Below are 27,668 nucleotides of genomic sequence, written 5' to 3' on the forward strand. Positions count from 1 at the left end.
GGCCCCCCGACCAGCGGACATCCGCCATTCGGTCAAAGATAGCTCGTGCAGATGGAGCTTTTAGGCACTTGTTGGGTTGGGGTACCAATGAACATTCAATGAGACAACGCCGATCAGAGTAGATGATGTGAGAGGCTAAGAGCTAAGTCTGTCCTGAGTGTGTAGATTTGAGTGAGTAGGTGCCGTAGATTTACATAAGCAGTTCATTTATCCATGCCCTATACAGAAGCCTAAAAAACGCACAGTGAGATGTAAAAATATGTATTACCTAGAAAGACAAACACAAGCCGAGGCACAACCGACAAAGAATGAATCAATGTACACACAGCTATATAAGCCTACAAAAGAAAGACAACCGAAGTAACGCGAGGCTATCCCAATACATGATAGGAACACGCAGTTCACTGGGCAAAATTCATGAGTCGTTACTACATATAACACAAGGCATATGAAATGACGCACAAGTCTAAGTTGAACCTTAAAGATCAACACAAAACCACAAAAATAGAGCTTAAATCTTAAAAATTCCCTGAAATATTTAAAATTTAATTTCACATAATGACCGCATAAAGAAATTATAAGCACTCACTTCAAAGATGTCCTGGTTCTACAAGCTGGCCAGCTTTGACAAACTGAGAGAAGTGTGCACAAATAAACGCAAAAGAATTACGTAATACGCACGGAAGAAGGCTACTTGGCATTGTCGAAAACGAACTGCACCACACTACGTTTACGGCAGAACCAAACGACTGCTAAAGGAACTATAAGAGGTAGGCACAGCATACTGACCAGACGTTCGAATGAGATCACGCTTAAGCCCTGATGATACAAACGTTATGATACAACAAACTCATGCGCACACACACAGTGCACTGAATCATCCACTGCATGAGTTCACCAAAGTGCGTCCGAAACTCTAGTCCTTACCCGTTCCATGAATTGTGCACACCACCATTCAGCTCAGTCCCTCGCCGTGCCACCGGTGACTCCTCCTATTTGGGAATCTCTGTTTGGCAATTACCGTGGTAAATGCTGATGGGACCGTCACAGCGGAAGTACTCATCGAACACATCGGGGTGCACCTTACGCCAGAACGTGCAGAGCTGTCGGTTCCAGCCGCACGGCAGCACATAGAACAGCTGCGGATCGTCCAGCGCCAGCAGGGTGTACAAATCCTGGTCGCCCAGGTGGCCCTTGAAGCCGTCATAGCGCGACACGCGCCGCGAGATCTCGTCCGGAGTCAGCAGCGCGTTGTAGCGCTCCGAGCGGCGCATGCGCGCCAGGTCCAGCAGCACCACGCCGCTGTTGAGTCCCGGGAATCCGGCGGGCGGCGCGCCGCCGGCCGTCACGTTACCCGTGCGCTCTCGGTAGGCGGTCAGCACGTGGCGGTACACGGGCGACAGCTCCCAGCTGAGACCCATCACGTGCTCGGACGAGAAGTGCTCAAAGTGGCGCGCTAGCTGCGCCAGATCGTCACGCACACTCACGTCAATGTCGAGCATGATGAGCCGGTCCAGGCCCGGCAGCGAGCGGTGCATGGTAGTCGTGAGGAAGAAAAGGACGTCGTTGTAGTAGGTGCCTTTGCGCGGAGCGAAGTGCACCTGCAGAATCTCGATCAGCGACTTCATCTGTTCGGCCATCGGTGCGATCGCATGACTGGTCACCTGAAGGGAGAGGAAAGCGGAGGGTCAGTGATCTTCAGAATACAAAAACCGTATACGCCACGGTAAGCTACACGTCCGGGGATGAAAGACAACACGCAAAATAGGAACACAGGAAAAAAAACCAACATAACGACTAGCGCGGCGTTAAACTCAATGTCAACAGCAAATAAACTATTATTTCTGTTATCCATAAAAGGCGAAAGCAACAAAAATAAATAAGTAAAACATAAATAGTGGTACAAAGCAGGCAAGCAGGCTGCGCCGTGGCTTACCTTGAATCGATTCGGCAGTTGGGCCTTCGCGAACACAGCGTCAATGACCGCCTGGCTGCGCTCGTCGGTGAACATGTTGAAGTTGACACACTCCTTGGTGCGCGCCGAGAGGCTTTTCAGCGTGTGCAGCAGGTTGGGCTTCATCTTGGGGTGCTGGTCGGCCTTGGTGAAGATGAGTCCGACCTGGATCCACTCAGCACAGTGCGCCGGCGCGGTGACCAGCCGCGGCACGGGCGCGCGGTCCCCCTCCTCGTCAGCTGCCGCCGCCGGGGACGCCAGGTCGGCGTCACGCCACCGCGCTGACTCCAGCTGGTCGTTGAGGGAGCCGGGGCCGCTCTGGGCGTTCCACAACAGCAGGCCGCTGAGCAGCAGCCCGACCACCAGCAGCAGCTGGCCCAGCCGGCGCCGGTGCAGCTTCAGTACAGCCATCACCGCCAGTCACCGCCGCTAGCTGCTGCAGTAGTCTGAGTGGCCGCACCGCTGAAACGGGTCCGGAGTGAGGCGCGGTGCAGCGGCCACAGAGTTCGCTTGGCCGGCGGCTCGGCGAACCTCCTCTTATCGCACCGCTGGCGATGGTTTTATCCGAGTTAAAATGTAATACAAATATTTTGTGTTCGTTCAATACAAAGGGGCAAGTAGGTGATAGAAGTTTTCCGTAATTTCATGTGAAAAAAGGATGAAATTAAAAGAAAAGATCAGTGCCCTCTGGCAAAAATAATTGAACGCTGGCGTAAATATTTGAAAAACAGATGAAACCGAACAGATTTCTGAACCACAAATTACCAAATGAGAATCGGGATAGATGATGCTGGTAGCTGTCACCATCATAAAAAAGTGCGAGCATGCGTACTTAATCCGCTGTTACGATCGCAAAATACACTTCTAACTTCTAAGTGTTCTAACTAAAAATTAAGATGTATCTGTCGGGTACTATGGAGACAATTTGTTATTATCTGTACTCTGAGTCACCCTTGACAACAAAGTTATTTTCTGAGCATTGGACCGGGAAACGCTTTAACCCGCGCCCCACTGGGGGGGGGGGGGCTATTTATAGCCCCTCCCCTCCCGTTTTTCTGCAATAACTTCCAAACCGCTTGACGTATCGACGCCAAACTTTCAGTAACTTCGGCTGCATCAATTTGACACATTGTGTCAAAATTTGAACTTCATTCCTACCATAGGTCGGCCGGAAATGACGTCAGAATGACGTCATGTTCGGCCGATTTCGACGCAAAACATTGAACCACGGCAATCGCTCCCAAGAGCTCACTTTTTAAGCTAGATCCAATTTCTTTGCATAAGAGGACTCAGAATAGACTGCGCTATCAAACTGCTATCTCGGATTTTCGAAATTTTGAAAATTTCGAAAATTTTATATAATAAAATTCAAAATTTTACATTTTTTCAATTTTTTTTTGCTTTTCGAAAAAAACGGATTATATGTGATAGAACGCATTACCTATTATGACTAACTCTAAAACAAGTTTTAGCTAAATATCTTCAAAAATGGCCAAGTTATACGCATTATTGCAAAAAATTAACAATTACTAATTTTTCAAATCAATTTTTTCAGCACGAATTTGATATCGTACGCCAATATAAATAGCACCATCGTGTTCCTGAGGTCAAACTGCATCCAATAGACACCTTTTTTGTTGAAAAATTTTAACTTCAAAATTTGACATTTTTTGACCTGAAAGTGACCTGACCTAAGCTAAATTTGACTCAAAATGACCTCGAATGACACAGACGACATCAAATTCGAAATTTTTGGCCTAAATGGACCATAAACATGTGTCACGTGACCGACGCATGATATAATATTTTCGTGACCTGTGATGACCTGACCTTGACCTGAAAATCAAAGTACAAGTTTGGTACCCTCAGAGTATCTAGAGCATCTGTTCACGAGTGTGTGAACCAAAAATGAGCCTGATCTGACCTGTAAGACGGCGGCCAAAGCCCAACACGTGAAGAAGCCAAAATGCTAATAATTTTTACTTTGACCTGACCTGTGACGTCATCGGTGACCTCGAGGTCAATGAAATTAGGTTTCGCTCGACAGTTTTTCCGGGGCTATCAGACGCCGTTTGAAATTTGCCGATCGGCCCAGTTGTTACGGAGTTAGGAGGGGGGCTATGAATAGCCCCCCCCCCCCCCAGTAGGGCGTGTTATACGCAGACCCCAGTGGGGCGCGGGTTAACGTCAAAACCGCTAGAAATGCCGACGTGAGATCGTACGAGCATCACGGGCCAGCACCACCCGGCCGTATCACCGGCGGCGCCGTCTACTCGGACAAACAGGCAGACTGAGCCGAGAAAAACACATTCCAGGCCGGCCGCGGACCCCGGATCCCGACGGACCCGAGCGGGTGGAAGCCTGGGCGAAGGAGGGCCAAGTGACACCACTAATTACCATAGGTATTCAAATGCATGATTGGAAACCCCAAGGCAGAATATATTTGCTTGGGTAGAATGATGAGAGAGTGCTGACTCCCATGACATGTTATGTAAGATGCAGTGGCAGATTCAAGTGTGAAGGGGCGGAGGTGGCATTTGGGAAAAATGCTCCCTTTGCAGTGCCTGAAATCAATGAAATTGTGCCTTTTTCCTAGAGTAAACAGGTTTTACTAAGAAAAGTGTGTTTTTGACTGCAAAGCAGTAAGTAAGGAATCCAAATACAGGATTTTTTTTGGAATTTGGAGAAACATTTTTGGGGTGTGCCAGCCCTCCCCCACACACAGCATCTGAGATCACCTTTGTGGATCCCCTACAGCCAGATGCCAAATCAAAAGGTGTCCAACTGGGTATTCTTTGACACCTATCTTCAGTCCAAAACAAATCTGAGCTTTCAAGACATTACTTCTAATTGATCTTGGATGTCATATGAGTATATGATACAACTTTTGCATACACAGTGCAAATGACAGATGATTTTGTCAATTTCTTCCTTTTTCAATGATCCATATTACTTCAAATTGTCACTGATATTATACCTCTCCAGCAACAAGGCAAATGGTTCTAAAATTCAGTGCCAATACATGCATGAAGGCCATTAGAAACAGTGGTAGTTCATAAAACTCAGCTGGCAAGACAATGCATTTTGCATTTCAATCCTCAATGCATTTTGGCACACTGATAGAAATTAGATATACTCAGACACTGGCATTGTTTTGAGTTCCTTATTGTGATCACTGCCCCTTCAAATGCTACATCCACCTGCCCCGGGCGGCGGGCCGGTTCTCTGCGGCACCCAAGCAGGGCCAGGAAATACAGTCAGGAGTCAGGTCAGGTGACCCTAGCATGTTTGAACCCCTCCTGACTCCTCAGTGTCTGTCTACCTCGGCTCCTCAGCTGCATGGTGACATGGGGTAAGTGGTGCTCAGCAGCATCAAATACCCAATATAGACCAGTTTATTTTTGTTTCGGTTTAAGGTCAGATCATCGACAGAGGTCATCAATGATAGCATTTCATTAAGTTTAACATTTCGGTAAAAGTATACATTAAGTCCGAGTGACTGTTGAAAGATAAAATTTTCATATTCGTACATAATTTGACATCCTGAATCCAAAAATAATACTTATATGTCCTGGAACTAAAAGAAAAAACATAATCAAACCTGACCTAACCTTACCTATTTAGTACCTACAAACCCAACCTACAACCTACAAACCTACAACCTCAACCTAACAACCTAAAACCTACAAACCTACCAACCTAAATCCTAAAACCTACAAACCTACAACCTAACCTAGGTAACCTAAAACCTAATTGTTCTGCTGTTACATATTTGTATCAACAGCGTCACAATTGTCCACTCGGACCTAATATATACTAATAGGTACCAACATTTCTTACATAACTCACGAAATCAGGAATGGTTAGAGCCGTAACTGCAGCAGTAGCTGTATTGTATTGTATTGTATTTACATTTAAGAGCGATCCACATACGATGTGCGTGGCGATTACTGCTCTGACGAGCTGTTGTGTTGTACCATGAAACAGGGTCCTGTAACCTGTAAACTTACCTTAAAATCCAAGGCAAAGGCCAAAGCGATGACTTTAAGTTGACAACTGATAGACGACTGACGACTGCAACTGACGAGTCAAATAAAATTAGAGCCAAATAATGCCACTAACAACTTTCTCTAGTAGTCCATATCGTTCTACTCAATGCAGGAATATGCCCAGTATGAACAATTATAAGCAATTTAATAACAATACCTAACATAAATCAGGAACATTCCCTGTGCAAAAATGAGGGATCCCCCAACAATAAACGTGCGCGTCACAACTGCCGCAAAAAGCGAAGCTCTTTAAGGATAAAGATAAAAACAGATTGGTGCCTAAAATACTTATCTACTTTTGATGACGTACATGAGCAGGAAAAATATTTACCTTTAAAATAAAATAATGCTTTCGGATTTTAAAAAGCATGTTTAGAGACATACGTTTTATGAATCTAATTAAAAAGTTTTTTACATTGTAAATTCATCTCACTGAAACTTGTTTTGTTTATCTGACGTCATGATAATTTTACCGATCTATCTCAATGGTCTTGCAGTTGTTTTTTGGTAATGTTGAATTCTATGTTCTGCCTTTTTTATCCATCCGCGGATTCAGCGCGCTGTGATAGTAATATATTTATAGTCACCGTGGTAATATTTTGTTATTCCGGTCCTATTAGGATACCCGGAGGGCTGTTCACGGGCCCTGTGTGCGGTCGGACCGCACACAGCCTCCAAGCTCCGCCCACTGCGTCCAGTGGCGGATCTAGGATTTGAGTTTAGGGGGGGCCAGGGGGGTACGCTCCGGCTGTTAAGCATTATGAAAAATGGTGACAGACGTTTGTGGAGGATTGTCGACGAACTCTTGTTCCGTGAGCAGTACTTACACGCTAGCGGAAAATTCACCAATCAGCGCTCGGCGGTACTCGACGCTGATTGGTCCGACGCTTGTGACGAAATTGCGGGGGACCGCAGTTATTCTCTATGGACCCGAATAGGCTTTTGGATTTCGGAGGGGTTTCTTTAAAATTATATGCTGTTTCGAGCTGTTTTCGAGTTGAAATATATTTCTTATGACTGTTACCTATATAATGGCACCATAAAATCATGATTTTGATAAATATTACCGATGAAATATCGGCCGAAAAGACATGCTGTCATGGTACGGACTGCCCTGCGGCTGATGTGGGGTCCCTAATGCCAGCGTATGGTAATAATGGGGTGACGAAGGTTTATTGGAGACTCTTAGAGCCCCATCAGCATTCAGCATAGGGTCATCAGAGGCCGGGAACGTCCATCAGGGGTCTGAGTAGGCCTGTCATAGGGGCATACATGACACATCATGGCCCATGGGTCAATGTAGATCCATGGGGCCGTTGAAGGGCCAGCATTGTTCAGCGTGGGCTCGCAATTACCTCTGATGGGCATATGCCGTGCCCCGATGGACTAACGCTGGCCCCTGATGAACCATCACCAGCCCCTGATAGGTCTACAAAGCCCACTGCTGGGTCTAAATTGGTCACTGATATGCCCAAATGGGCCACTGAGAAACCCGTACAACATCCCCTGACTGCACCTGCTGGACCAGTGCCGTCCTCTCATGGGCCCACCACAGCTCTTGAATGACCTTTTCAAGTCCCTTGAAGTGCCTTTATTGGCCTAAATGGCCCCTGATTGGCTTATGTGGTCCCTATTGGTCCTATATGGCCCCCATGAGCCCTCAACGTCCCTAGACGGCCTTACATTATATGTCACTGGGCCCTGTTGGGTCAGCACCGGCCCCTGATAGGCTTGCACTGGACCCACCGGGCCTATACCGACCCATGAAGGGCCTATGTCGAGCCCTCATGGGCCTCCGATGACCACACGCCGGCATGTGTGGCCCCATCAGCAGTGGTCCGTCTATCCCATGTACTTACGGTCTTTTTGGTCGATGTGACACCGGTAGTATATAGAAATGTTATGATTAAATGTCGTTATTACACAGTCAAAAGTCACAGAAAGAATATCCAAGCTCAAAAATGGCCTCAAACCCAACAAAAACTGGTACAAATCCCCTTCAAAAGCCGTAAGTCTATTAAACGCCATAGGGGAATAGCTGCAGTCCCCCGCAATTTCGTCACGAGCATCGGGCCAATCAGCGTTGAGTATTGCCGAACGCCGATTGGTCGATTTCCGCTAGCCTGTAAATGCTGCTTGCGGATATAGTTTTGAACAAAAGAGGGTCGCGGCTACTAATTATCGCTTGTCACCACTTTTTCGTCGGGAGCGTTCTACCTGGTTTATATAGCCTTGGGGGGGGCAAACATTGCGCCGCCAGGCAAGTCGGCGAGAATTTCAAACGTCCAGTCTTAGGAACAAAAAAAAAAAAAACGAGCTACCCCTATTTTTCTCCTCGGATTTCGGGAATTTTTTTTTTTGATTTTTTACATTTTTGTCAGTTCGGCCAAGGCCCTATATACCAGGTAGGGTCGTCCGGCGATTCTACCTGATCGTGACGTCAGCTTGTGACGTCATCTGGGGGCAAGTCTTGAAGCCCCGTTTGAGTCCCATGTAAATGGGCGATTTTTGAAGCGCTGTAGAACAAACTCTGTCGGAGCTAGCACAAAACCAAGAGCATCATCGGAAAGACGAGACATTTTTCTTTGAATTATCTAAGAGCCGTTTTTCACTTAACCCATTAGTTTTTCCGAAAATGCGTAAAAAAAGCCCCCATGCCTCCGCAGCCTCCCTTCCGCCGGCCGCTGCGCCGCCGCGGTAGTGTAGTGGTTAGGATGCTTGCACCGTGATCCAAAGGCCGCGCGCTCGAATCTAGGCGCGGGTCGGACTCAAATCGAAATTGCAAGCAGACTATGTGTTTTTTCTTTACAAATCTGTTACGCCGCTAGTATCCGCGGCTGAGTTCGTTCCAGCTTCCGGGTCCGCGATCTCGGTCCGCGATCTCACACAGCGTTCTGAATAACGTAGTCCTGTATTGGTGATCGGTGTCCGGCGGGGGCCGCTGCCCGACTGCTGCACGGCCGCACCGTGCCCACGAGCGCAACGAGCTCAGCGCCACCTAGTCTACTGCACAAAGTTCAGAGGGCAAAGGGCTACGTCACCACACACTACCCCCCTCAACAGGAATGACAGTCGTGGCGAAGCAGACAACACAAAAACTGGCCGAAATAAGACTAAACATCCGTCTAAAACTATTTCAAAGCAAAGCCAGTCGCTTCGAACACGACTTTGTGTCGCCGTCACATTTCGGCTATGAGGCGACGTGGCTGCTTCCGCTGCCTGACGGAAGCACGCTGAGCGATGCCCCCAGTCGCTGATCCAGCTCCTGTTCCTGTCGCCGATGAGGTCACACCGCCACCTCTGCTGACCTGCGCCTCCTCGGCACCAGCGTCGCCGCCTGCAGCTACCTGCGCTTCCTCGGAGCTGCCACCGGTAGCGGTAGCAGGTGCTGTCACAGCATCATTGCCCGTCGCCTCTGGTCCGTCTGTGGCCGGTGACCTGACCGTCGTTTCCGACCCGCCGGTCACACCTGACCCGACGATGACCCCCGGTCTGATGGTCACCGGTGGTTCGCCAATTCCGGTGGGTGCCACCGGAACCTGTCCGTTACGGTTCGGTGCTGCCACCGTCGGCTGCCGGCTGATTTCCTCCGCGCCATCGGACGCTGCAGCAGCCTGTTGGGTGCCCGCCAGACGCAGCTGGTCGGCGTGCCGCGACCAGATCGCGCTCCCCACGTCCACTTCGAACGACAGCGGGCCCGTCCGGGCGGTGATGACGCCCCGCCGCCACTTGGACGGTCCACCGTAGGCCCGTGTCCAGACGTGGTCTCCGATCGAGAACTGCCTGTTGTGACCTGGCCTACCGGCCTGCCACTGGCGAAGTTTTTCCTCACGCTGCCGCACATGCACATCCGGCTTTAGGAGGTCCAGGTTGGTTCGCACGTTCCGTCCCAACATCATTTCCGCTGGAGACCTCCCCGTGGTCGCGTGTGGCGCCACCCGGTATGCCAGCAAGAACCGCTGGATGCGCTGAGAAAGCGTTCCTCCGTCCTTGAGTGCAGCTTTCAAGCCATTCTTTACGGTTTGAACTGCGCGCTCCGCCGCCCCGTTGCTACTTGGATGCCACGGCGCTGTCCTGATGTGCCGAATCCCATTCGAGTTCAGGAACTGGGAGAACGCAGTGGCGGTCAGCTGGGGTCGCGCAGAACACGCACCGTGCTTTCCGTGCTGGTCTCACGCATCGGCACTGCCTCCACCCAGCGCGAGTAGCTGTCATACACTATCAGAAAGAAAGAGCCCTGGAAGGGTCCAGCGAAGTCGATGTGAACCCTGAACCAGCAGCTGTCCGTCGGTTCCCAAGGGTGTAGTTCAGCACGCGGTGGTGCCCCGCGCTTTTCCATGCAAGCCGCGCAGTCACGCGCTAGGGCCTCCAGCTCGGCGTCCATGCCAGGCCACCATACGTATCGGCGCGCCACACCTTTCATTTTGGCGCTGCCCAGGTGACCTTGGTGCAGCTCTGCCAGCACCTGTTGCCGAAGGCAGTGGGGAACCACCGTCCTGCCACCCCAGAGCAGACATCCCAGGTCCGTGGAGAGCTCATCCCGCCTCTGACGGAACGGGGCCAGCTCCTGCTCCACCTGTCCGGGCCACCCACTGTGCACGTACGTCAGGACGCGCGACAGTACCCGATCGCGGCGTGTCGCCGCCGCGAGTTGTTTGGCCGTCAGAACCGGAGCTACTCCGTCCATGAACAGCAGATACGAGCCGCCGCTGGTGTCGTCCTCAGCGTCCGCTGGCTCGACCTCTCCGCCTGGCACTGCCATACGAGACAGACTGTCCGCCAGGTGCATATCTTCTGATGGACGCAGCTCCACATCGTAGGTGAAAGCCGCGAGCTGCAGCGCATACCGCTGTAGCCTGGCCGCAGCCAGCGTTGGCAGCTCACGCTCCGGACTCAAGATGCGCGACAGCGCCCTGTTGTCCGTGACCAGGGTCCACCTCCGGCCGTAGAGAAACTGACCGAAACGCTTGACAGCGAAGGACACCGCCAGCGCCTCCTTCTCTACCATTGGATATTTCCTCTCCGTTTTTGTGAGTGTCCGAGAGGCGTACATCACCGGACGCTCCAGTCCTTCCTCGTCCGGCTGCAGAAGCACGGCTCCCACGCCGACTTCACTGCTATCTGTGACGAGCTTGAGCGGCGCCTCTGCATCGTACCGCTTCAGGACTGTGTCCCCTGCCAGCAGTTTCCGCACTCTGACCAGTGCGTTTTTGTGCACATTAGTCCATTTCCACGTGGCGCCCTTCTGTAAGAGATCGTACAGCGGCGCTAGTGCCGTGGAGAGGTTGGGAAGCACGCGCTGGTAGAAGTTGATGCTCCCCAAGATGCTGCGCAGACTTTTCACATCCTTAGGGTCCGGCATGTCGATCACTGCGTCAACTTTCTCCTGTACTGGACGCAGCCCCTGTGCTGAGATGCGCCAGCCGAGGTACTGCACCTCGTCGAGTCCAAGTTGACACTTCTCCCGTTTCAGCTTCACTCCATGAGCTTCCAGCCGAGTTAGCACTTCATCCAAGCGCACGCACAGGTCCGTCATGTTCGCCGCCGTCACCAGCAGATCGTCTTGATAGGCCACACACCCGTCTATGCCATCCAGGATGTGATCGATTGCTGCCTGAAACACCGAACTGCACGCCGATATGCCGAACGGTAGAGATTTCATCCGATACCGTCCTCGGTGCGTGACGACTGTTGTCATATCTCGCGATTCCTCCGCGAGCTCCAGCTGCAGGAAGGCGTCTTTCAGGTCCAGTTTGCAGAACCGCCGTCCTCGGACGCTCGCAAAGATGTCCTCGGCGGATGGCGTAGGATGCGTCGCCATTTGCAGCTGCGGGTTTACCGTCAGTCGATAATCACCGCACAGACGCACACCACCATCAGCCCGTGGCACCGTCACCAGTGGTGTTCCCCAGCCGGGCGCGTCGTTTGGTCCGACTTTTTCCGCGATCCCGGCCTGCACCCAGCGGTCCAGCTCCTGCTCGACGGCCGGTTTCAGTGCATATGGAGGCGAGCGCACCGGCCGTGACACCGGCCGTGCATCCGGTTTCAGTGTCAGGTGCGCCTTTACTCCACTGATGCGCCCCGGTGTGCCGTCAAACACCGACTTGTGCCTGTTACAGACCGCCTCCAGATCCGCCGTCCCTCGGTCCGGAGTGACGTCCATCACCGCCGTCTCTCCGCCGCCCACACTGATGTCCAGAGCCCGCAGCCAGTCGCGGCCTAGCAGACGGCGATCGCCAGGCAGGTCCACCACGACCAGTCGCAGTCGATGGTCCCGACCGCGAAACCTTACAGAGACGTCTGCCTCACCCCGGAGAGGGATCCGGTGACCAGTGAATGACGACAGCTGTAGCTGAGTAGGTTTCAGTCGCAGCCGCGGGATGACCGTGTCCCGCCCCACAGCAGTGATAGGGCTGCCGGTGTCCACCACCATTTTGATGGCCACCCCGTTCACCGGCAGAGTCATTTTAACCGCTTCCGTCAAGTTAACAGCGTTTATCTGCCCCAGCCCCCACATGTCCGCCGTGGCAGGCTGCTGTCGGCATTGGCTGCGCAGATGTCCGATCTGCTTGCAGCGGTAGCACCGCCGCGTCTCCGGTGCCGGTCTGACCCCGTCGGACCCACGAGTGTCAGATTCCCGGCGCCCCGGCCCCGTCGGCCGCCGTGACGCTGGTGCCGCACGCGCTGACTCATCCGGGCGCCGTCGGCTCTCCTGACAGTCCCGCTGAAAATGTCCCGCCGCACCGCAGCGGTAGCAGCGGACCGTGCGCCGCTGGCGGTTCCGGTTACCGTCAGCCGTGCGCTGTGGCCGGACAGCGTTCAGCTGATCCGGTCCCGAGGTCACCACATCGACCTCTGGCCGCTCGTCCAATGCGGTAGTTGACCGTCCGACGCCGTCCGTGCTCAGAGACGCGTTACGGAACTGCGTCACTAGCATTTGCGTTTGCTCGTATGCACGAGCCGTAGCCTGCAGATCTTGCAGTGAAAAGTTGTCTCCTTTGGTTCCGACCGTCTGCAACAGTCGCTCCTGAATTTGTGGAGTCGCGCCGGCCACGCTCCTGTCCCGGAGCTCACGGTCGAGGTCAGCCGCCGGGAACCCGCACCGCCCAGCCACCGCCCGCAAACGAGCCAGGTACGCGTCGAATGACTCGCCGGCGTACATGCTCGTGCGGTGGAACGTTACACGTTCCGCCATAAGGTTAGACGTCGGCTGCAGATATTGGCGTAGTTTAGCCACAGCGGTGTCGTATTGTGACGTTGCAGCCGTTGCAGCCGCGGTCGGCTCCGGCAGGGTGTCGAACACGTCCTGGATGTTCGGCCCCATTAGATGGAGCAGGACTGCAGTCCGCCGCCGGTCGTCTGTTATGTCCATCGCCTCGGCGTAGAATTCCAGACCCTTCAGCCACCGGCTAAAGTCCATCTCCTTTGCAAAAGGAGCCACGCTCGGCAGTCCGGCCGCCATGTTTGCCACCGCCCCGAGCCTGCACCGGGGTCGGGCACTGCACACTGCACTGACCGCGCTGACTCACCAGTCACGCCACACCGAGCAGAGTCCAAAGTTCAGAGTCCAGCGGCCGCCGTCGCCGCCCGCACCACTGTTCACCCAACACGGAGGTGCAATACAAATGTTCCCAACAACGATACAGCGAAACGCAGCGGCAGAGCTTACAGCGTTAATGCACAAAATTATGCAGCAGTATAAAAAAATACTAAGCACTAAGCAGAACTAAGCACTAAGCAATATCACCCGGCCCGACGCTATCACTTCACCGTGATGTATATCCGCGCCGACCGCCGCGCACTGCACCATCCAGCACGCCAAACGAGTTTGTCCGAGTCCCGACGCTGTCACTTCCCCGTGACGTATATCCGCGTCGGCCACCGGTGCCGCACCACCAGAACGCCAAATCCGTGAGAACGCCACTTGTCCTTCCGAGATCACCACTAAGCGAATCTCATCCTCGTCGCCAAGTTGTTACGCCGCTAGTATCCGCGGCTGAGTTCGTTCCAGCTTCCGGGTCCGCGATCTCGGTCCGCGATCTCACACAGCGTTCTGAATAACGTAGTCCTGTATTGGTGATCGGTGTCCGGCGGGGGCCGCTGCCCGACTGCTGCACGGCCGCACCGTGCCCACGAGCGCAACGAGCTCAGCGCCACCTAGTCTACTGCACAAAGTTCAGAGGGCAAAGGGCTACGTCACCACAAAATCACTTATATTACAGCTAACCGTTCATTTAACTATCAATAACAATTGACTGAAAGCCAAAATATAGATTACATTCTTATAAAACAAATTCAAATATGGCGGCCGTTGCGCTAGGCTCCGCCCCCGACTCCGCCCCTTCGCGTGACGTCATCTGTGCACTTGGACACACAGGGAGATAGGGGACGACATGGGCCTGAGTTCGGCCAAGCCAGGGCAGCGCAAAAAAAATTGCAGCCACCCTGACTCCGGGAGATAGTTAGAGAATAGCTCACCGGCGCTATGGACGGTCCGTCCTCTACCTCCCGCATCACCTCGGCAAGACCTCGTCCGAAAGGTCCGCCCGCGCCGGTTCTCAAGGGCTTCTGTATCCGGAGACCGATAAGGGTCGCAGCAGCAGGTTCATGTGTAAATGCCCACGACCAAAGGCCACATCAGCGTACCTGCGATACTATACGCAGTCAGGGTTGCCACGTAGTTAAACGTATTAACAGTTGTTTCCGGTAATAGAAAATGAGATCAGTCGATTAAGAATCCCAACAAGAAATAGACGAAGAACAGCGCATTTGTTTTCGGTCCTGCATTTATTGATGCAATTACAATGAACATTCCTTAACTTTGGGACTAAACTTCGCGAGCTAGCAAAATTATACAATAAGTGTTACTTTCGAGAGGAGATAAACGATGCTTCTACAGACTACATAGGACCACAGCGCAACAGCCAACGGAATCACACTGAACAGCGTTAAGTTCCCACAACATACTGAGCTTCTCCCAAGGCTATATAAACCAGGTAGAACGTTCCCGACGAAAAAGTGGTGACAAGCGATAATTAGTAGCCGCGACCCTCACTTGTTCAAAACTATATCCGCAAGCAGCATTTACAGGCTAGCGGAAATCGACCAATCGGCGTTCGGCAATACTCGACGCTGATTGGCCCGATGCTCGTGACGAAATTGTGGGGGACTGTAGCTATTCCCCTATGGCGTTTAATAGACTTACGGCTTTTGAAGGTGATTTATACTAGTTTTTGTTGGGTTTGAGGCCATTTTTGAGCTTGGATATTCTTTCTGTGACTTTTGACTGTGTAATAACGACATTTAATCATAACATTTCTATATAGTACCGGTGTCACATCGGCCAAAAAGACCGTAAGTACATGGGATAGACGGACCACTGCTGATGGGGCCACACATGCCGGCGTGTGGTCATCGGAGGTCCATGAGGGCTCGACATAGGCCCTTCATGGGTCGGTATAGGCCCGGTGGGTCCAGTGCAAGCCTATCAGGGGCCGGTGGTGACCCAACAGGGCCCAGTGGCATATAATGTTAGGCTGTCTAGGGACGTTGAGGGCTCATGGGGACCATATAGGATCAATAGGGACCACATAAGTCAATCAGGGGCCATTTAGGCCAATAAAGGCACTTCAGGGGACTTGAAAAGGTCATTCAAGAGCTGCGGTGGGCCCATGAGGGGACGGCACTGGTCCAGCAGGTGCAGTCAGGGGATGTTGTACGGGTTTCTCAGTGGCCCATTTGGGCATATCAGTGACCAATTTGGACCCAGCAGGGGGCTTTGTAGACCTATCAGGGGCTGGTGATGGTTCATCAGGGGCCAGCGTTATAGTCCATCGGGGCACGGCATATGCCCATCAGAGGTAATTGCGAGCCCACGCTGAACAATGATGGCCCTTCAACGGCCCCTAATGGATCTACATTGACCCATGGGCCATGATGTGTCATGTATGCCCCTATGACAGGCCTACTCAGACCCCTGATGGACATTCCCGGCGTCTAATGACCCTATACTGAATGCTGATGGGGCTCTAAGTTTCTCCAATAACCCTTCGTCAACCCATTATTACCATACGCTGGCACTAGGGGCCCCACATCAGTCGCAGGGCAGTCCGTGCCATGACAGCATGTCTTTTCGGCCGATATTACATCGGTAATATTTATTAAAATCATGATTTTATGGTGTCATTATATAGCTAACAGTCATAAGAAATATATTTCAACTCGAAAACAGCTCCAAACAGCATATAATTTTAAAGAAACCCCTCCGAAATCCAAAAGCCTATCCGGGTCCATAGAGAATAACTGCGGTCCCCCGCAATTTCGTCACGAGCGTCGGACCAATCAGCGTCGAGTACTGCCGAGCGCTGATTGGTGAATTTTCCGCTAGCGTGTAAGTACTGCTCGCGGAACAAGAGTTCGTCGACAATCCTCCACAAACGTCTGTCACCATTTTTCGTAATGCTAAACGGCAGGAGCGTACCCCCCTGGCTTCTCCAACACCTCGCAAACCAAAAGCTCTGACTGAGCCTTTCTGTGTTTGTCCCCAGGGCTGTTCACGGGCCCTGTGTGCGGTCGGACCGCACACAGCCTCCAAGCTCCGCCCACTGCGTCCCTACGTCAGCCTTCCGTCACCGCACACAGCGATCGCTGTGGCCGGTCGGGACTGGCCACAGCGGACCGTCCACCGCACGCAGCCGTGACGTCAGAACCGCCTACCCATCCCCTACCCCCACGCCTGCTGGACGCACCGCACACAGCGCACGCAGCAGTGTGCGGTGCCCGTGAACACCCCTCCCGTTAGATAACGGTATGGCTCATGAAAAAGCCGCGATTGGTAATCTTCTTTACGTTATTCCTCTCAGAAACCTATCTCGCACTTCATGCATACACATATGCAGCTCTTGTAGAGACTCTCGGACTTTGACACCCTTTTGGCACCCTCTTTGGAAATGGCTGTATCCGCCTCTGGACATAACTAATGTAGCCACAGTGGAAATGCTAGGTACTATTGGATATTTAGACCCACCAATATTTTTCAGCTCCTACGCCCATGCTATCTAGCAATAAAATATTATGCAAACACTTCTTATATACCCATGCAAACCCACCACTGTCCAACCGCTCACCAGTGTGGTGACCCCTGACCCCACACCCCACTGGCGTCTGGCGGTCTGCTGTTGACGGTTTGTTTACTTGTTTCAAGGTTTCAATAAATCGCGTTATTTTTTTTTTTTTTTGGTAGCAGTAGCAGTAGTAGCACTGCTGATGGATGACGGAATGACATTCATGGGGCGGAGGACTTTTTATCAGCTCACACGAATATGACAACCTTCTAGTCCTCCATTTATTTCACATTTTCTTTTCAAACACCATATTTTTAGTATTCAAGTTGTAGTTTTTTTTTAGGGGGGGGGGCAAAAAGATATGTTTGCCCAGAGGTTTTCCGTTTAGGGGGGGGCAATTGCCCATTTTGCCCCAACGTAGATCCGCCACTGACTGCGTCCCTACGTCAGCCTTCCGTCACCGCACACAGCGATCGCTGTGGCCGGTCGGGACTGGCCACAGCGGAGCGTCCACCGCACGCAGCCGTGACGTCAGAGACGCCTACCCATCCCCTACCCCCACGCCTGCTGGACGCACCGCACACAGCGCACGCAGCAGTGTGCGGTGCCCGTGAACACCCCTGATCCAAACATATCAATATACCTAGCTTGGGCCTGAATCCTTTTTGACTTACGGACACCAACACTGACACTACTAATGATAACAGTAAGAACAACTTACAATCCACCGCAAAGTATTGCGGTATTGGTATCAGCCGTGGTCCGTGGCTATGCTTTGGACTTTGGTTCTGTATCTTATGAGGGATTTGCCAGACAAAAAATACATTTTGAATGTAGTTTACACGTAGGAAGTTATTGAGGTCAAACTGAGATCATGTTCGAGCAGAAATGAGCAAAAAACATGAAATCTTGAAATGCTCACAAAAGCTACAGTTAACCCGGCAGTTGCTGGGGTATTTCGCCACCCACCCAGCCGATAACTCGAGAACCAATAGGCGCAGCGAAACGCACGAGGCGGCAAACGAAAGAACGCGACGAGACGCTTCAGATGAGTACTTTAAAGTTGAATTTTGAGGTCACAGGTCAGGTCAAGGTCAGGTCAAACACCTGAAATCGGGCTTTCAGTAGCATGGACTTCAGGCCTGCGCAATGGGCGCCTCTCGTCATAAACTCTGTCAAAACGGTGCACAATCCATCATATAAGGCCCACAAGAGTGTCAGCTCCATATAGGGGTCAGTCAAGCATAGGTCAGGGTCAAGGTCAGGTCAACCGGGCAGGCACATATCCCCGAAAATCAAAACTGATATTCGCAGCCTGTGACACATGTTTTATAGGTAATTTGGGGCGTAGAACACGATGGTGACATTCATTTTACCATATGTTTACGTGTTTGGCTAAAAAAGTTCAATTTAAGAAATGCATGTATCATGGTCGTGAAGTAGTCACGAGAAATTGCCAAGATTCAGTTCAAGATTTTGGAAAATGTGGAACGATAATCAACAATCGAAGATAGCCATTTGATTCTTCATGGTATTGGCAGTCTAATGGCGTTTACGGCATGTCTGTATGTCTATTCTGTGATTTTATATTATTTTTTGAACATATGCCGTTTTTGGTCGATAACTCAGAAATCATGACGTCACTAAAACCTCGATATCTCAAAAAATTTCCGACCGATTTTTTTTAAACTTTGTCACAATAAACTTCAATCAATTCCCTACAGGTACCTAAAATTTGGCGCGCCTGCGGCGTGCCGTTTTTATGCTATGGCCCGGCGAAAAAAGTGGGGGCGTTTAACGCCCCCCCCCCCAACAACTCGCGGGTTAACAAGTAATTTCAAAGTTCTTCCAGTCCAGTGGTCATGTAGAAAAAAGACGGCGCTACAAAACTGCTATCTTGATTCTTGGATTTTCAAAATTTTGGAATTTTTACCCCTAAAAATTAAAAATGATTTGATTATTGATTTGATTTAAAAAATTCAAACGCAAAAGAATCCTAAAAACTTTTGGAATTTCATAAAAAGCGGAATATATGTGAAATTCCCTGCGCTGTTCTGTTCTGTCTATGTTCTACATACTAAATCTTAGATCAATGCCTCCTTTTTTGGCCAAGTTATAGCGAAAAAACTGTTCAAAATTGATTAGGTACATCAAATTTTTGAACTCAATTTTTAGCAATTCTAGACCACGTAGCACGAAACAAAGACCACCATTAGACTCCCTGTGACGAGCTGCATCAAATCAATATCCATTTTATGCAAAAATATCAAGTTTGAAATTTGGCCCAATTTGACCTGACCGGCTTGACCTGACCTTCATCAGAACATAACCTAAACTGGCCCCGCAGGCTGCCTAGTGCCTGACCCACATATTCGCACTTGGCATGTAAAATATATTTGCGATTGTGAATATCTCGTGTATCAAAAATACTGCCTACGGTCACCTACAAAATACTAGGTCACCTAAGCCTTTAAATTTTGTGCGGAGGTGTCAGATTGATGCACGGGAAGGTACCGGAAATTTGACGGCGCAAGTAGGTCAAGTTTCTTAGTCGATTTAAGTACCCGTGGCACTGCTGCAATCGTGTTTGATTGTTGGTGAATGTAGGCTTTTTTTACCTTACCGGTTTATATAGCCTTGACCTTACCGATGTAATGGAAAACGTAACGACACCGTAACGTTTAAAACACGTCATGCAGGCGGTCGGTAGATCCGACCGGACCCACCTTTCTGAAGAATGTAGTACTGCGTGCGCTGCAGTTGTACGCTCAGAGTTGGGACGAGAAGGCCGCGACGACCCCAGCTGTCGGAGGCTGCGGCGCACCGGGCCACCGGCGCCGCCGCCCCCAAACGCTGAACTGTGCCCGAGCTCTCCCGGCCAGGGTCGCGCCCATGGGAGAGAGCTGGCCGCCGCTCACCGTTAACGGCTCAGTTTCGCCTGCCGCGGCCGCTGTGTTGAACGGTCTGCGCCCGCCCGTTTCGCCCAAATCGTCGGTGTCACGGTGCGTGCGGCCGTCGGTCACTCATAATGCGGTGTGGAGGCTCCTCCCCGCCGGGCATTGTTTGTGTGCGGTACAGCGTCCTCATTTCGAAATGGCGCGGTACGCTGAATTTCATCAGTGCGAGGCACGCTGTGCGTATTTCGATTCCACCACCGTGTATGTACATTTTGCTTTGAACTAGATATAATGGTGTTCTTTTGTGCTAGTGTTAGTGTGTGTACTACTGCTGCGTGGCTTTAGTGTTTCTCTCTCTCTCTCTTTCTCTCTCTCTCTCTCTCTCTCTCTCTCTCTCTCTCTCTCTCTCTCTCTCTCTCTCTCTCTCTCTCTCTCTCTCTCTCTCTCTCTCTCTCTCTCTCTCTCTCTCTCTCTCTCTCTCTCTCTCTCTCTCTCTCTCTCTCCTCTCTCTCTCTCTCTCTCTTCGTCCATCTCTCTGCTCTTCTTTTCTGCCCTCTTCCATTCTCTTTCTCTCATGCACCGTCCTGCTCCTTTCTCCTCATTGGCCATGTGAAACTGCCTCTCCTACATCCGCCAGTCTGTCAGACGATTACAGCCCGCACGGAGGATAGATCAGATGGCTCTCCATCCCCCCCCCCCCCCCCGCCATCTGGCCTGATCGACCAATCATGATCGGCAGTCATGGCATGCCTGTCAATCGTATTGACTTCTGGCCTACCTGTCTTTCACAGGTGATATAGCGGCAGTGGCGGCGGCAGTGGCGGATACAGCGACGGTGGTACCGGCGCCGGTGACCGTGGCGGTGCCAGGCCGCCATGCTGGGGGAGGCGGGCGGAGGAGGGGCCGGCGACAGAACCCGCACCGTTCTGCAGCTAGCTCCGCCCGCAGCCCGCCACCAGCCGGGGCAGGGATGGACAGAGACGGACCGCGTCCACTGGATGAAAAGGTTAGTGGCGTGGTTTGTTCTATTAACCCGAGCCATGCAGTGGGGAGGGGGGAAGGGGTGTTGAACACCTTCCTATGGGTTTTGGCATACTTAATCATACATCTTTTCCGCACATGTGAAAATTTCAGACCAAGGTCTCCGAAAGTCCGAAGGACAGGAAGGTAAGTGGTAACCAAGTCACGTGAAGTGACCTCACCTCAAAAAAGTTTCAATGCCTGTCATAGCTATATCGAGTGATGGATCACTTTGAAAATTTCAGCAATTAATGGAAGCAACAGTATATTCAAAATGTATGTGTCGGAATTTCGACATCGGTGACCTAAGGCCAGGTCAATTTTGCGACCTCTCCATTATAAGTCAATGGGAGAAAATTGTAAGACTCTTTTGAACGAACGTCATTCTAAACACTCTCAAACGTTGAATTACAAGTAAACATGGCACACTGAACCGCAAAATGGCACCTGTGACCCCTCCTTATGTCCCTGAGATTATCTCAGGTCACGAATGGTATCTACCAGTTTTTCGCTACTAACTTTTGATAGGGGCATGCTAGAACGATGAAAATGTCTCAGATGTGTTCAGCTCGACGATACGGATCGACTGATATGCACCACGACCTCTTCATGTCAGGTCATGACCCTGACCTGAGGTCAAATTTTCAAAATGGCTCATTCGATGCGTCTCGACGGGAGGAAAATGATGCTGGTAAAAGTAGACCCGTGCAAGTTATGAGCAAATAGTTATTGCAGAAGTATTGTTCCCGGAAAATGTCTTTTTTGGCAGTTACAATTAAATCATATGAACATAACGAAAAAAAAAATATAACCCAGCACACCTGGGTGATATTTTTTATCTGAGGACAGTCTACAGAAAGAGTGTTCAAAGAGCTATCAAATGCGCTTTTCCTTGGCGCTGTAGCTCTATCCGTCCCTTAGCTATGCACCGGTTTGTCTAAAATTGTCGAAGTTTGGCCTGGCAATTGGCGGAATTTAACCTTCGATGACCACTGATGACCTGGCCTTTGACCTGACCTAAAAGGTGACCGAAGTCATTTATCAAATGTTCTACATATACCCAGCATGATACCGCCGACGGTTTAGCGTTCCGTGATAACCACTGAGTTGTGTTTGTCTGTGGAATGCTGTGTGATACTTTTGCGGGGAGAGGGCGGGGAAGGGCAATGATTTTGTTTACCGTCTCCGTTGTAGGTGATAATGACTTGCGGCCGGCGCTGGGTCACTACCCCTCCTACAGCGCAGTCGAGGTGACTGGCTGATCAGGTCGTTGGCCCCATCGGGCCCGGTATGAGGGCATGACCTGCCGGTCATCTGGGAAGTGTGGTACGGGCTCCGACTCGCCCTGGTCCCATGACGGATGGTCTGTTGTTGTCTGGCCCGAAATCCCGCCCGGGGCGGCAGAGCCGGCACTGCTGACTGTAATGGTAATCGGTGTTTGCGCTGCTCTTCGTTTCGACTGGCTCGGCACCGGTGGGCGCCTGAACCTGACGTAACGTTGAATGGCATTTCATATATCCTCATTTCTACCTATTTTGCATTTTCAAATTAATATCTTGTGTACATATTTCATCTGCAGGTTTTTGAATGGTGAATACGACCGATGGATATCGACGAAACGTCAACTGAAAGTGGAAGAGGACCATGTTATCGTTAGAGTTCTGCTCGACTTCTTCCAGTTACATGGGTAAGGGTGAATGTATTTCTGATTTGCTACCTTGTGTATCTGCCATTTACAAACGGTCTGGATGTTCCTAATTTGATTCGTCGTGCATTTACAGGTGCTCCTAATATGATAAATGAATGACTGTTCTCATAGTTCGGCCGATTTCAGGACCTTTCTTTAATTTTAGTTGCCACACATTTTATGACGTTTGTTCACCACTCTTTCAGAGGTCTTGACTGGTACACATCGAATAACAACGGCTCCCTGACGAGCTATCCAAGTCTTAAACGAGACGTCCCGCCTACTGGCCGGTCAGCTGAGGAGAGTGACAGCCCGCACAATAACCGGTCATTGGAGCGGGATGAAGTCACACTCATTGACCGGTCGACGGAGCAGGATGACCACTTCTCCGCGGAAGATACCGGGTAAGGAGGAGTAGGCACTAGCTACTCACCTTGCCAGACAAGTATTTAAACGGTGGATGTCCATTGTCCGTCCACATGTAGGGTGAAGTCGTATAAGAGTACGCACTTAGTGGATTTCTTGCTCTCATTTGTTTAATATTTGAAGGAAAGAAATCGCAAATAGGGAATATTAAAGTTCATTGAATTAGCCATCAACCCATGGGGTAACGATCCTTCAGCGTAAATGGAAGTGGTCTAAAACTGACATTTTCTGAACCACTGCAGTTGCGTACTCTTACCATATGGGGTGTGTAAGAGTACGCACGCCAGGCGGGTGGAGTACGCAAGCATATGAACACACACCTATGTGGCTTGTACTGTCCAAATGCTTAACTTCAAACTCAGAAGGCATTTAAGTTAATTCTAGTATCCAAAAAGAAAAACATAAAATAAATCTTTCAAGTCTATAAATCAGGAAATAATCATGTCGTGTGTTTCTTAAAAAAAAATGCACAATCAAAAGGGAGAATAACTCGTATTTGGAAGAATTTCGGGTACGCATCTGCATCACAGTGCTACATTGATGATATACCTACAAAACAAACGTCATTGAGCGATAGATTACTAATTTTATATTTCTGTATATTCGATTTAATGTATAATTCTGCGTACTCTTACCATCCTGAACAGTGCGTCCTCTTACCGTACATGCAATTCGCTCACAAAACAACCCCGAAACGTTGTGCAAAACTTCGCAAACAGAATATTGCACTGCACATTATTTCCCCAGATAACCTCACAAGTTTCCCACAACAATCACGGAAATGTACCTTGTCTCAACTGCCAAGTATCAAAATTATTGTACCATACCATAATAATATCATAACGCTCGAAAATCATATTCATCGCCTTAAACTCAACAGCGTCGCCGCTCAACGCACACATTCCGTTGGTGACAAGCACGCACTGGCGGCTTCATGTCACTTCATGAACTCGACAAACCCGCGTTGCTAAGCAACCGAAACAGCTGATGCGTACTCTTATCGCCCGCGTACTCTTACCCGCCCTTACCCTATATTGGTCATAGTTGGACATCGAGTGCTTTTTATACTAGATTATCTTACCTGTCGGTTTATTCTTGCACTCAATCCATATGCGTTTCACATGTCGACGGCAACCCGTTATCTTACCGTGGTATCGGCTCAGTAGCTTGTTTTGCGTCGTATTGAGAGTGGCTGTTTAAGCCACGCTTCGCCATAGCCTTGTCCGAATTTCGGTCATTGTACGCTGTTGCTTAAACCCATTGTATAGCTCCATTTTCTGTAGTGTTACCTGATTTCGTTAATTCAGTTTGTGCTAACAATTCCCATTGCTGTATCTACTCTGTCCCCCCCCCCCCAAATGCGGCCATTTCCTGTCACATTCTCTTTCTTGCACTGACCAGCCACGCCTCACATGCACTTCCAACCCCTTTTCAGGTGTGATTCGCGACTCTCTGAGCCAGATGACCCGGAAGAACCCCCGCCACCGAAGGAACGATCTCGCCCCGTCGTCAACGGCAGGTTAACAAGCCTACAGAACAGTCGTCAGCAGGAGACGCTGATAAAGGGCAGGTGAGATAGGTAATAGCGTTTCTGCGTTCATATTAAGTACACCATGATAGTTAATATGAACCCAGATGATGTGTGTGTATATTTTGGCGCTATTCGTTTTATTTTATACATACACACTACACAGTACTCGTATAACTAAGTTTCAGTCGTTATCACGTCTATTTCTCCTACACTACAGTTGACATGTTTATTTTGCGAACAATTGTTCTCTCAGGTGTACTCGCTCCACCTTTACTTGTGGGTGTTGTGGATATTTATGGAATGGTTACATGTACCACTGTCAACTTCTTCCTGATAACCAATATAACCTCCCCTATACGAGTATTGTTACAACCTCCCCTTCACTGCCTTAGTGGGGTCGCCGACTGATCACGCATGTCCTCCCTCAGGAGCCCTCCACGTCCACCGGCGGTGCCGTCTGCTGAGGTGGCTGAGGAGCGACCTCCTCCTGACCTGCCACCCGTCGACGGGCAGCTGATGCCCCTCTTCTGCTGCGGTCTGTGCGGCGCCGGAGATTTCCCCACTCTCGCCGCACACTTGGAGCACCTCTGGAGGGCGCACACTGAGCTACGGATGCTGGGCAGCGCTCAGCGGCGGCGCGTGCCGCTCAAGCTGCGACCGCACATGTTTGTGCTGTGTGCGCTGTGCGGGCTGAACAACCGCAGCACGAGCACGGCAGGCGCGGCGGACCGGCACCTGACGCGCGCCCACCTGCCGGCCAGACACCGGCGAGCCCTGGCGGCCGCCACCGCCGGCCCCTCCCGGTATGTCTGTGATGACTGTGAGATGGAGTGCCCCAGTCGGGCAGAGCTGGCCGTGCATGTGTTGGATGCGGGTCACGGCTGTGTCGGGTTTGTGTGTGAACTGTGCGGCGAGGAGGGGGAAGGAGAGGCAAATGCGGCGCACCACCGTCTGTGGCACAATGCCACGCTGCCGTTCCAATGCTACCTCTGCGCTGAGCGGTTTGCTGCTGAGCCCGAGTGTGTGGTTCATGTTCGCGCCGAGCACTCGGCGAGCTTCAACATACACCGGTGTGCGCGTTGTCCGTACGCCACATCCACCGTGGGCCAGTTCGTGGCGCACGCGCGCTCGCACGTGGGACTCAACACGTGCGTATGCCACGAGTGCGGCGTCACATTTCAGACGACTCAGTCGCTGCGGCGTCATCTGATGACGCACGCGCGCAGTGAGTTCCGCTGTCGTCATTGTGACAAGACGTTCCGCCACCCACTACCACTGGAGAGGCACGAGCGCAGCCAGCACGATCGGCCCGACGACCACAAGTGCTCCACATGCGGTAAGCTGTTTTCGTCTCGCTATCATCTGGAGAGGCACGTGCTGATCCACTCCGGACGCCGACCGCACCAGTGTGACAGGTGTGGCCGCGGATTTGTACAGAAAGGGGATCTGGCGCGACACGTGCGCAAGTGCCGAGTGGGCGAGCCGGGAGAGCCGCTGGCTTTGCAGCCGCCGCTGAAGGTGGCGGCTGTGCCGGCCGTGTGCCCGCCCCCGCCCTTGGCGCCACCGCCGCCGCCAATAGCGCCGCCAGTGACGGTACTGGCACCGATGCCGCCTCCTCCCCCTCAGCAGCAGTCGGTTTTACTGCACGTGTCGCAACCGCCTGTGGTGATGCCGCTGCCCGCTCAGGGGGCTGGATAGATCCCCAAGGAACTGAATGGGCCCTCAGTGAGCTGGATAGGCTGTCAGGAAAGGATGTCGAATCCAATGTTAGGTCGGTATGTAGGCACTTTGCCGGCGCCACGTACATTGTTAGCATTGTTAGTTGACGGTTGTGTGTTGGATTGATGAGCTGCTGAAGGATTTGTCTCCATAATATTCACGTAACGTTCGTAGGAACGTGAAAACCGTAACCATAAATGTTCTCCATAAGAATAGCAGAACAACTGTAAACGCACTGGTAAATGTAGTTTCAGCAGCGCATTTGTCGCTGTTTGAATAATCATGTCGGTGATCCTCTTTAAGATCATGGCTCCATACACCTCGCGATTTTTCCCGCGAAATACAGCCACTCTATACCTACCAGTAAAACGCCTTTTGGGCGAAGAACGAGCGAGCGAGATAGTGAGCCCTGCACGTGCAGAAGGGCGAGAGGGTACTTCCAACGGGCTTGTGCAAAGCACCCTTCTAACCGGCCGCTAGCGGGTGTACCAAATTTGAACGCAATCGGCCCACCCGTTCCTGAGATCTGGAAGCGGCATTCTGCACGTGCGCACGTGCAAACGGGGTCCAAAATGACTTTTGCACGGCACCCTACTAACCGGTCCCCAACCGTGTACCAAATTTGAGCGCAATCGGCCCGGCCGTTCTCGAGATCTGGAAACGCCCCCTGCACGTGCGCACGTGCAGTAGCACCCTAACCGCAACACATGGGAACGCATTGCCTGGTGGGTGCCTACCTGTATGCCAAGTTTCAGCGAAATCGCCCCAGTAATTACCGAGTTACTGAAATGGGAACACATTTGGCACCTCTTATTGTTGTATTTTGCACGTGCAGTGGCGGTCACTCACATAGATGAAGAGTATCCGACCTTTGGTAGAAGGGATGCAGCTACCCTTTAAAAATGACCGCAAGACAATCGCTCAAGCCGCTGCTGAGATATGGGCCTCTCAAAATCATTACTTTTGCAAAACTGCTTGAACACCCTTGACTTTTCACGTGGCACGTGCCACGGCGGTCACTGAGATGTATCAAAAGTAGTCAATTACGGGGTAGAAGGGATGGGGCTGCCCAGCAAAAAAGACCGCAGGCCAATCGGTCCAGCGGTTGCTGAGATATAAGCCTCTCAAAAGCGTTACAGGCCGGGCCGGGCCGGGCCGGGCCGGGCCGGGCCGCTCATACTGAGATTTTTCCGTTATATTGAAAAGACTTCGCTTCGCTCGCTGCGCTCGCTCGCTCGTAATAATCCGCAAATCAGGCAGTTGATGTTGATACTGTTGCTCCATAGAACGCTGTTCAGAATGTGTTTGTATTTGGACACAAC

At 51.2% G+C, this 27,668-nt stretch overlaps 3 protein-coding genes across 4 annotated transcripts; 1 reads left to right on the top strand and 2 right to left on the bottom strand.

Moving 5' to 3' along the window:
- Positions 1–245: 245 nt before the first annotated feature.
- Positions 246–20,012, bottom strand: LOC122377839 (xyloside xylosyltransferase 1-like). 2 transcript variants are annotated; one of them, XM_043358329.1, is made up of 3 exons: positions 19,793–20,012; positions 1,937–2,416; positions 246–1,664 (listed from the first exon to the last, which is right to left on the bottom strand). In XM_043358329.1, exons 2-3 carry the CDS (start codon positions 2,363–2,365, stop codon positions 993–995), a joined length of 1,101 nt encoding a protein of 366 aa, XP_043214264.1. In that variant the 5' UTR covers positions 2,366–2,416; positions 19,793–20,012; the 3' UTR covers positions 246–992. The 2 variants fall into 2 exon arrangements, with proteins under 2 accessions (XP_043214264.1, XP_043214263.1); XM_043358328.1 differs by lacking the exon at positions 19,793–20,012 and adding an exon at positions 5,965–6,188.
- On the bottom strand, positions 10,130–12,469 carry LOC122377798 (uncharacterized protein K02A2.6-like). Its single transcript, XM_043358228.1, has one exon. It carries the CDS (start codon positions 12,467–12,469, stop codon positions 10,130–10,132), a length of 2,340 nt encoding a protein of 779 aa, XP_043214163.1.
- On the top strand, positions 16,506–26,738 carry LOC122377838 (zinc finger protein 135-like). Its single transcript, XM_043358327.1, has 7 exons — positions 16,506–16,545; positions 16,797–16,810; positions 20,755–20,969; positions 22,563–22,670; positions 22,877–23,074; positions 24,532–24,666; positions 25,056–26,738. The coding sequence occupies exons 3-7, from the start codon at positions 20,839–20,841 to the stop codon at positions 26,323–26,325; spliced, it is 1,842 nt and encodes a 613-aa protein (XP_043214262.1). The 5' UTR covers positions 16,506–16,545; positions 16,797–16,810; positions 20,755–20,838; the 3' UTR covers positions 26,326–26,738.
- Positions 26,739–27,668: the final 930 nt, after the last annotated feature.

The sequence above is a fragment of the Amphibalanus amphitrite genome, unplaced genomic scaffold (genome assembly GCF_019059575.1).
Source record: "Amphibalanus amphitrite isolate SeventyFive unplaced genomic scaffold, NRLGWU_Aamphi_draft 000051F_arrow, whole genome shotgun sequence".
NCBI classification, from domain to species: Eukaryota; Metazoa; Arthropoda; class Thecostraca; order Balanomorpha; family Balanidae; genus Amphibalanus; species Amphibalanus amphitrite.